This window comes from Elephantulus edwardii, unplaced genomic scaffold (genome assembly GCF_000299155.1).
Source record: "Elephantulus edwardii isolate Elephantulus edwardi_28Jun2011 unplaced genomic scaffold, EleEdw1.0 scaffold00217, whole genome shotgun sequence".
Taxonomy (NCBI): Eukaryota; Metazoa; Chordata; class Mammalia; order Macroscelidea; family Macroscelididae; genus Elephantulus; species Elephantulus edwardii.
This window is the reverse complement of record NW_006399967.1, coordinates 830463-841279: the sequence shown is the minus strand read 5'-3', so window position 1 is coordinate 841279 and position 10817 is coordinate 830463. Positions and strand designations below refer to the sequence as shown.

Sequence of the window (10817 nt, the reverse complement as noted above, 5' to 3'; positions counted from 1 at the left end):
TACCAGGTGCGCTCACCTGCAGGAGTGCCAGGTACACTCACCCACAGCGGTACCAGGTGCGCTCACCTGCAGGAGTGCCAGGTACACTCACCCACGGTCGCACTGAGCAGGATCAGGGAGAATCTTGTCTGAGGGGCGTTTATGAAAAGGGGGAGCAGACACGGAAGGAAGATGCCCTGTGAAGATGGTTCTGTAAGCCAGAGGACACCGGGCACCCAGTGCCGGGAGCCAGGCAGGGTCCCCTGGGGGTTTAGGGGCTCTGATTTCTGCTGTCCGGCACTGAGCAGCCCACGCCGTGGCCCTGGAGGAGCAGCCGTGGGGACTCCTCGTTGTGGTCGCTGTCAGGTGCTGCGGTGTGGACACCAGCTCATCGGGAACGGGAGGGACAGGGCGAGACCTCACGGGCCTGGCTGTGCTCCGTCCATGGCACTGGGGAGTGGACACCGGGGAGGGGGACAGGGTGAGACCTGCCGGGTCTCACACCGACCTCACGGGCCTGGCTGTGCTCGTGTCCACAGTGCTGCAGAGTGGACATGGGGGGGACGACAGGACTAACCCCTGCTGACCCCACGCCGTCCTCACGGGCCTGGCTGTGTTCGTGTCCACAGAGCAGCCACGCGGGCACCACGGGTTGACCCACCCCACTGTGTTGTGCTGTTGTTGTTCTGGGCCATCAAGTCACCTGTGACTCAGAGCGACCCTGCACATTAGCTCTGCACCTGCCCTATCGTGGACCAATCGCCTCGTCTCCAACAGACTCAATCCCACTTCTCCAGTCACTGCGTCAATCCACCTCGTCCTGGGTCTGCCTCTCCTGCGCCGTCCCGCACCCTTCCAAGCGTGATGTCTCCATATTTTCTGCTGACCCTTTGCTTTCCCGAGCATGATGTCCTTCTCAAGGGACCTGGCGCATCCTGGTAACACATCCAAAGAGCCCGAGACGAAGCCTCGGCACTCTCACTTCCAAAGAGGACAGACTGTCCCTTGGGATGGAGGGATCCAGGTCAGTGCTGCTGCCAGCCCATCGAAGGGTGCGTGACTGAGGCACTGAGTCCATCACATGCCGAGGTGGAAAAGGGACTCCAAGTCCCTTTGGAGTGACCAGGCTAGACCCTGGGATGTCCAGTCGCTGAGGGCCGAAGCTACCACCTGGTGCCTCAGTCTGTCCATCTGAACAAGGGGTAGAATGACTCATAGACATTTGAACCACCAACTTTGAGACACTGGGTTCCTGGGCTTGGGGTTGTTGGGCGTCTTTGCTCTCTAGCATGGCTACAACGAAAAGACCATAAGCAGGCAACTTGACAAAAAATAAAATAAAATCACTAGCTCAGCATTTAGGAGGCTAGAAATCCAAGTGCAGGGTCGTTCCCCGCCCCCCCCAGCTCCAGGGGAGACCTCCCCGCGGGTCCTGGCTGAAGGTCTGTGTCTCTGAGCTTCTGCTCCCAGGCAACTTTGATGTGACTTACCTTCTCTCTCCCTTCATCTCGAGTTGCTGCTTTCGTGGAATCTCTCATATCTCATCAGAGATTGGCTCGAGGAGCCTACGTGATTCCTACTTCATAACCGGGGCAGCTTATTCCCAGATGGCGTCACGCCACAGGCACTGCCGTTCGCTCACTCACGCACCGATCTGACCCCTAGCTGGGCCTCTGGAGGGTCCCGAGGCTCAAAGGGGCGTGGAGAGGATAGCTCAGCGTTCTCCCTCTGAGACCCTGGTGGATTTGAACCCTGGAGAGGTGAAGCATTTGGAGGAGCAGTGCGACTCCCTGGAGATGGTGGCACCAGAGGTCCGTGTCGCTGGTGCTGCGGTTGGTGGTGTGGAGACGACACGACTCAGCCAACCCTGAACAGCAGCCCTGAGTTTTCCTCCAGTTTGCCCCATCCTCGCCATTTCTGCTAGGCTGAGCCCAATGTGCAGGCACTGAGTCAGTCCACCGTGATGGGGGTTCTCCTCCCTCTGGCCTCTTACCTTTTCCAGCATGATGTCATTTTCCAAGGTCTGGTCTCTTCTGACAACATGGTCAAAGTGTGTGAGACAAAGTTCCACCATCCTTGCCTCTAAGGACCATCCTGGTTAACTTTCCTCCAAGACAGACTTGTTTGTTCTTTTCGCACCCATGAGATAGTCAGAACTCTTCCTCAATGATACAGTTCAGAGGTATAAATTCTCCTCTGTCATCCTTTTTCATTGCCCAACTTTCAGAGATAGGAAGCAACTGGAAATACAATGTCTTGGACCAAAACCACCTTTTAATGGACATCCTTGTCTGTGGTGCTTTAGAGATGTCTTTGACAGCAAAATTTAAACCAAAACCAAAAGCAAAACACTTTGGATTTCCTGACTGTACTTACTCTGGGTGCTGTCAAGTCAAGTACAACTCACAGCAACTGTGTTAACAACAGATCTGAACCTGTGCCGTCCTCATTGTTTCTGATATACTCAAGCCCATTGCTGCAGTTACTGTGTCAGTCTATCTCGTTAAGCGTCTTCCTCTCTTTTGCTGACCCCCTCCACCTTTCCAAGCACGGTACCTGATGGATACCTGATGTCCCTCTCCTAGCAATATACCCAAAGTATGTGAGATGAAGCTTTGTTGTCTTTGCTTCCAAGGAGCACTCTGGCTGCGCTCTGTCTGAGACAGAACTGTTCCTCTGTCAGTCCGTGGGGTATTCAGCGCTCTTCTCCAGCACCACAGTTCAAAGGCATCGATCCTTCTTCTGTCATCCTTATTCATGACTCACTTTGCAGATACATAGCGAATGATTGCCAAGACCGTGACCTGAATCAGGCACACCTTAATCTTCAAACTGGTGTCATTGCTCCTCAGTAATGTGGGTCTCTTGACAGCAGACTTGCCCAGTGCAATACGTCTCCCAATCTCTTGACACTGGTACCAAAGATGTTGATGATGGATCCAAGTAAGATCCACAACTTCAGTCTTTTCCCCATCGACCATGACGTTATACAGATGACACAACATTGCTCACCAAATCTGGAGAGGACCTGAAGCGCCTACTGCAAAAGGTCAAGGACTGTCACCACTCTCACCACTGGACCAATGGGCACCACTGTGATGGATGGAGAAGAGATTAAGGTTGTTAATAATTTCAGCTTGCTCTGATCCATAATCAACAGTCTTGGCACCAGCAGCCAAGAAATCAGAAGATGAATGGCTCTGAGAAAAGCTGCTGCCAGGAACCTCCCCAAAGTGCTAAAGAGCAATGATGTCAGTCTGGAGACTAAGGTGCACCTGATCCAGGCCATGGTCTTCGCAATTACTTGCTATACACCAGAGAGCTGGACGATGACTAGAGCTGACAGAAGAGGAATTGATGCCTTTGAGATGTGGAAAAGAGTGTTGACCATTTACATGGACTGTCAAGAGAACCAACAGGTCTATCCTGGAGAGGGTGAAACTAGGCTGTTTCTTGGAGGCCAGGATTTTGAAGCTCTGTTGCATATACTTTGGGCACCAGGAGGAAACAGGCCCTGAAGAGGGACATCATGCTTGAAAAGGCAGAGGGACAGTGCAGGTGAGGAAGACCCTGGATGAGATGGATTGACACAGTAACAGGAGTAATGGGGGTACGTGTGTCAGAGACAGTGAGACTGGCTCAGGTTAGGGCAGGGTTCAAAGCTATTGTACAAAGGGTTGCTATGAGCCACAGGCAACTCGATGGCACATAACAATAGCATCATGATGTTGCCAGCTGGTCCGGTGGTAAGGATTTTTGTTTCTTGATATTGAGATTAAATTCGTGTTGAAGGCTGTAGACTTTGACCTTCTGTAACAAGCATTTGAAGTCCTCACTTGCAGCAGGCAAAGCTGTATCGTCTGCATAATACAGGTTGTTGATGAATCTTTCCGAGCCTGATGCCACGTTCTTCTTTATATAGTCTAGTCTCTCAAATGATGTATTCAATATAGATTCAGCGTGGAGAAAGGATACTACACTGATGCACCCCTTCCCTGATTATAAACCATGCATTGTTCCCTTGTTTCATTCAGACACTTGCTTCTATACATATATTTTGTTGTTGTTTGATGGCTGTCAAGTTAACTATACTCACAGCGACCCTGTGAAGAACAGAAGGAAACAGTACCCTACCTTGTGTCACCTTCATGTTCTCTACGGTGCTCTAACCCATTGTTGTGGCCACCGCGTCAGCCTGTCTTACTGAAGGCATGCCTCTCTTTTGGGGACCTTCTGTTTTCTCTCTGATGTCCTTTCCTAAGGACTAGAGTCTCCTGGCAACGTGCCCGAAGCCTATGAGATGAAGTTTCCTCCTCCTTTCCTGTAAGGAGCACCCTGGATGCATTTCCTCAAGACAGATTTCTTTAGACTAGCTGTCCTTGTTGAGTACTGTCAAGTTGGAACCGATCCATAGCTGACCCTCCAGCGGCTGTTCAAGGCCATAAATCACACAGGAGGAGATTGCCCATCTTTCTCCCAAGGAGAAGCAGGTAGATATGAACTGCGTTCTCCTGGTAGACTGCCAGAAGAACTAACAATTATGTCTTGGAGGAAATGCAACTTGAATTTATAAACTTGATTATAGAGTAATTATGTTCCTTAAAGATATGTTCAGTAAATCCTAAACTCTACTACTGTAAGTCCAAGGTTTACCATGCATATTTGTGGGGAATGGAATTCAATCCATAACTAGGCTTAGTAAATTCAAGTTGCACTTTCTCCAAAACAGACATTTGTTCTTTTGGCAATCCATGGGATATTCATAAGGTCAAGGACTGTAGTCTTCAATATGGATTGAAGCTCAACATCAAAAAGACAAAGATTCTCACCACTGGGCCAATTGGCAGCAACCATGATGGTTGGAGAAGAGATTGAGGTTGTTAACAATAACAGCTTGCTCGGCTCCACAGTCAGGAAATCAAAAGATGAATTGTATTAGGAATATCTGTTGCCAGTGACTTCTCCAGAGTACTGAAAACCAACGATGTCAGTCTAGAGATTAAGGTACACTTAATCCAGGCCATGATCTTTACAATTACTTGCAATGCATCAGAGAGCTGGACAATGACTAAGGATGACAGAAGAAGAATCGATGCCTTCGAATTGTGGTACTGGTGAAGAGTCTTGAACATGCCACAGACTGCCAAGAAAACAAATAGGTCTGTCTTGAAGAGGGTGAAACCAGGTTTCTCTTTAGAGGTTAGGATTTTGAAGCTCTGTCTCAGATACTTTGGGCACTGGTCCTTGGAGAAAGACATCATGCTTGGAAGGGTGGAGGGACAGCGCAGAAGAGGAAGACCCAAGATGAGATAGAATGATACAGTGACCAGTGCAATGGGGGTTGGTGTGTCAGAATTAGTGAGACTGGCTCAGGACAGGGCAGGGTTCAGAGCTGCTGTACATAGGGTTGCTATGGGTCTCAGGCAACTCAACGGCACATAACAACAACTATGGTATATTCAGTACTTTTTTCCAACACCACAACTCGAAAACATGGCTGTTGCCTCTGTCCTCATTCACCATCCAACTTTCAGATGGATAGGAAGCATTGGAAAAAAGATCATGGCTTGCATCTTGATGCACCTTAATCTTTAAACTAAACATCATTGCTCTTTCGTATTTGGGAAAGGTCCTTGGCAACAGATTTCCCAATGCAACACGTCATTTGACTTCTGGCCTCATAAGGAGAGCTGGTCATTAGGGGTAATGAGTTGCTTGCCAACCCAAAGGCACTCACTCAATTTCAGTCCACCAGGTGCATCTGCTAGGGACAGATGGGCAATCTCCCTACGCAATTTATAACCCCTTGAAAACTCACTGGAGGGTCAGCTATGAGTCAGTTCTGACTGGAAGGCATGAGTTACTACGATGAGTCCAAGTAAAAAGAAATCGTTGACAAATATAAATACATATAAATATGTTACCGTTTCCAGGCTCCAGGCTCCAGACTACAAGTCCCATAACCCACTGCCCAGGAAACGTCTGTCATAATTTCTTTTCCCCCCTTTCATTCATTCAAACGCTGTAAGACCACCCAGGATGTGTTAAGCCCATGCTAGGTTCTGGGGAATACATCAACGCACAAAATGGGCAAACGTCTTTGTCTTAATAGACTTTATAATCTACACTCCTGGTGAGCTGTCAGTGAGTGACTCTGAAATATCTGCTACGAACTACAACTCCCTTGAGACTTTAGGCTTATTGGTTAGGACTACAATTCCCAGGTGACCTTGCGCCTTTCCTTTCTACCCAATTTCTAGGTGGCAAGGTCCCGTCTTGGCCCCACCTCTCGGCCCTGTCCGTAGTGACAGGCTTTAAGAAAGTGCGATCAGAAGTGACATTTTTTAAGTCTTTTTTTTTTATTTTCGGGCCAAGACTTTATGTGAAACTTTAGCTGCATTAGCAAAATAGTCCATAGCTTTCTGAGTGAGTAGGGGGAGGAAAGTAAAGTGTGCCTACATCTCCCAGATGGCTCTGCGCGTGCCGGGAGGACTACAGCTCCCAGGAGGCAGCGCTGCAGGCGAGGCGGTCCGCGGCACTGCCTGCAGGACCCCGAGGCGCGCGCGGGCTGCCCGGCGCGGCGCCCGCAGGACCCCGGCGGCTACCCATGCCGACGTGAGTCCGCGGGAGTAGCCGCAGCCGCTGTCCCGTCCCCGCGCCGCCGCCTCGCGCGGCCCCGCCGCCGGCCAGGATGCTGGAAGAAGCGGGCGAGGTGTTGGAGAACATGCTGAAGGCGTCCTGCCTGCCGCTCGGCTTCATCGTCTTCCTGCCCGCCGTGCTGCTGCTCGTGGCCCCGCCGCTGCCCGCCGCCGACGCCGCGCACGAGTTCACCGTCTACCGCATGCAGCAGTACGACCTGCAGGGCCAGCCCTACGGTGCGTGCCCCCCGCGACCCCGGCCTCCCCCGCCGGCCCCGGGCCCCCACGGCCCGGCCTGCGCCCTCCGCGCGGCCTGTCCAGGTGACGTCCCCCCGCGCACAACGCACCTGGGCGGCCGGACCCTCCACCCGACCCCCCGGTGCCCCAGTGATCCGTGGCCCCCCGATCCGCGGCCAGGCTCCCCCACCTCGCCCTTACCCTCCTTCTCTCTGTCCTCTGGGACCTGACTCCCCTGCTCTGACCTCTAGTCTGGGGTCCCTCCCACGGGTCACCCTCCTCCCACGCCTTAGCCCCAGGCAGGAACCTTTGGCCTCCTTGATTCGAGGTGAAGCTCCCCACCTGGTGCCTCGCCCCGTGTCCGCTGTCCAGCGCGGTCCTGATGCCCACATTCGTTCTGTGTCCGGGGCCCCGGCCCCCGTGGGTGTGAGTCCCCTCTGCCGAGGCTCCGAGCTCCCCCTTGTCGTTCGTAATCCTGGGCGCTCCCCAGTTCAGTGTCTTCACCTTTGGACTCCTTGGGGCGTCCTTGGACCCCAACTCCTGTCACCTACCTGGTTGCACACCCACCTGCACCATGCAGGCTCGCAGAACCCCAGGTGGCCCTTTTAGGATGTCTTCTTGTCTCTGGCTCTGACTGCACACCCACCTATAAAGCCCCCCACATCCAAGGCAGCAGCGGCATTAGAAGTCAGCCCAGCTTGGTCACAGGAACCCAGACCCCAGTGCCCCCCCAAAAAAAGAACCAGCAAAGTCATTTTCATTCTCAGCGACCCAGTGGAGTAGACAGTTCTCTGCAGAAACTCCCCGGAGTGTTCTGTGAAGCTGGCTGCCACGTTCTCCCGAGGTGTTGACCGTGGGCTTGAACTGCTGAGCTTTTGCGGTGTGTTTCTCTTAACCACTGCAGTGCCCACATCATCCTAAGTGCCCTGTGTCCTCACTGGAACGCCTCCAGGATCCCAGCAAGGTCTTGCCATTCCAGAACTTTCTGGCACCACCAGATGTCTCTGGATTTTTTTTTCCCCTGCAGGTCAAGGTCTGACCTCTCCTTAAAGGAGGCCCCTCCTCCAGTTCTCTGGGTCTCCCCCTTTTCCGAGCCCAGCTTCTCCTGGACCTGTTGTTTCAACCCACAGGGCCCCATGCCTCCCCACCTTGGGGGCTTTGAGCCCCTGGATACCGACCCTGACCGTCCCTCGGCTTCCCTTCCCCTGTGGTCTCACAGAAAAGTCTCAGCCAGGGCGATTCCACCCCCAGGGGACACTGGGCGGCGTCTGGGACATCTGTGGTTGTCACAACATGGGGTGCTATTGGCATTGAGTGAGTGCAGGCCAGGGATGCTGCTCTGTCCAGTGTACACACACAGGCAGTGCTGGCCACGAGGGTCAAAGCCTGGTCCTGAGTCTGCGGTCCCAGGAGGGTGGGGTGTCCTGAGCGCATCACTTGGCCTTTTCCTGGGGCCAGGGTCACACTCCTGTCTTCTTTACTGCCTGGTTCTGGGGGCCCGGCCCCATGCAGATACCGGGCACTGGGAATGGACCTGAGGGGCCGGTGCTGCTGCTCACTGTAATGGACTTGAGTAGCTACAGGTGGCCTCCCGTGGCTATGGGGTGAGTCCTGGCTTTTAGGGGCTGGTTTTGGGAAACATGGCCAGACCTGCTTTCTGAGGCACCTGTGGGTGGACTTGAACCCTGAACCTTTCTTTGGTCGTCAAGCACACCAACCATTAGTGCCACTTAGGGCCTCCTAAGTGGATGAATGGTCAACTAGTGACGATCCGAGCTGGCTGGACAGTGTTCTGGGTGGGTTTTCACTGGCTGGTCGTTCTTCTGAGGTCCATCAGGATGGACTCGACCCTCAGCCGTCTGGAGCTGAACATGTTACCATCTGCCCCTCTGGGGACCTCCCGTCAGTGGTTGGGGCCCACCATGGTGGACAGCTGACTTGGTGTTCTTGGGGGTTCCTCGAAGCCAAAGGGGACGCTTCTCCAGATCTGCCCGGCCTCTGCCACATCCCCTTTCTCACCCACAACCTTGCCCAAGCCCTCCCCAGCACCCCCAACTTCTTTCTCTGCCTGAGGGTGGGGTGACTGAGCGGGAATCGGCCACCGGCTGCTGCTGTCCTGGGTGCAGCCAGGGTGGGACCCTCTCTCTCCCCTACACTGACCCTGGAAGCCGAGGCTGGCTTTGTTGAACCACAGGCCTTGGCTTTCGATCTGCAGGAGTTAACTTTTGCTTCTGTCCTAATCTGCCTGGGCCGTCTGTGCAGCTGTGACAGATGCCACAAGTGGTGGTTTTAACAAGCACAGGGATTCTCGCTTTGGGGGGCTAGAAGGCTGCACCTCTGTGCTGTCTCTGGGGGAGGTCCTCTCTCTAGGTCAGTGCTAGGGGAATGTCCTCGTCTGTGCAGCACCGTCGGCCCGGCCCTCCTTAGAGACCCGTCCTTACGTCCTGACCTTCCCGGGTCTAAGCGTCCTGGTACAGGGACCTGAGCCCAGAAGGCTCTTCTGCCTCGAGGTCACTGAAGTTGTCCCTCTGCTGGATTTCTCCCCTTTTTTTGCTTTGAGATAGATGTTACAGGCCCCGCCCTGAGGAGGCTCCCCTCATGTCCTGTGGGGGCTCTGACGGGATCAGGGTCGCTGCATCTCACCCCTACCTAACCTTTTTACAGCTGCCTTCTCAGGTCCTGGGGCTTGTTCTGTAACTTCTACCTTCCATCATCACACACTCTTATTGGGGGGCCGGCCCAGTCTACAACCCCTCACACCTACTTTTCCTCTGCTGCCTTTGTCATTTGATCCCCATTCCCTCCCATTCCTACAGGCCCTTCGTTCCTGGCACTTCCCCAATTTCCGTTTCCTCGCTTTCTTGTCCCTAAAACAAAGGAAGGTGGTTGGCATGGAGTGTACTCGTAACACCCCCAAGAGAGTTGAGACCGATGGTTGGCGGCCAAGCGCTTAGCTGCGGTGCCACCAGGCCCCTTCCTTCCTGGGCTCGGAGCTGGGGCCGCTGCACGCCTTCAGCTTGTCAGGGTCCAGAAGCAGATTGCCAGGCCTTTCTTCCTGGGCACCTGTGGGTGGGCTCAGACCCGCCTTTGGTGAGCAGCCAGGCGTGGGCATCACTCGCCCAGCAGGGGCATCCTTTCCCTGCCAGCCTCCTTCCCTCAGGACACCACCTCCTTCCCCATTGCTGGAATTACTGTCATGTCTTCTCCTCCCACCCCACTCTGTACCCTGAGTTAGTGTCTCAGTCTTTCAGGAATTATGGTTCTGTACCCTGAGTTAGTGTCTCAGTCTTTCAGGAATTATGGTGGATCAAGTATTGGGCTGCTGATCTAAAGGTCAGAGGTTCAGACCCACCCGCGGCTCCACTGGAGAAAGACGTGGCTTTGGAAGGCCAGCCTGGGGGCAGTGCGGCTGTGTCCTGTGGGGAGCGCTCTGGGGTTTTATTTTCGTTATAATGATAATCCTCTTGCCCCTCGTGGAGTCCATGGGTTTTCACCTTATTCAACCGTTAGAAGGACAGGGACGGGGGGGGTGGGGGGGGGGGCGCTGACAGGGCCCCAGGAGCTGGACTGTCCAGAAGACTCTGGAGTGCGGGTGGGGGAAGGGAACCTCGGGCTGGACTGTCCAAAGGCCCCAAGGTAGAGGTGGGGTTACGGAGCCTCGGAGGCTGCTTCCCCAGCCCTGTGTGTGCAGTGTCTGCAGGGTGACCCTCGCTCTGGTCACTCCAGAAGGCATCCCTGTCGGTGAGGAGACGGCAGGCTGCCATGGTCCAGGGTTTTCAGTTGTGTCCTAAGAGTTGCCTGTTCAGACCCACCCAGTGAGGTCTTAGAAGAGAGGCTAGAGTCCTGCTTCCGTAAAGGCTGCTGCTGCTACTGCTGGGCCCGTTCTCTTTACAAGTGTACCCCCTGTCTGCACGCTCCACCCCCGCCCTCGTGTGCACCTCCTGTCTGCACACTCCCCCCAGT

General features: G+C 54.0%; 1 protein-coding gene across 2 annotated transcripts in view; it reads left to right on the top strand.

The window, feature by feature from the left end:
* The first annotated feature begins 6243 nt into the window (after positions 1-6243).
* Positions 6244-10817, top strand: part of NCLN (nicalin) — a 21610-nt gene continuing 17036 nt past the window's right edge. The window contains exon 1 of one of the 2 annotated variants that reach the window (XM_006897905.1): positions 6244-6854. In XM_006897905.1, the coding sequence (XP_006897967.1) occupies positions 6671-6854 (184 nt within the window). In that variant the 5' untranslated portion in view covers positions 6244-6670. The remainder of the gene's footprint in view (positions 6855-10817) is intronic. The other variant, XM_006897906.1, reaches the window with a different exon arrangement.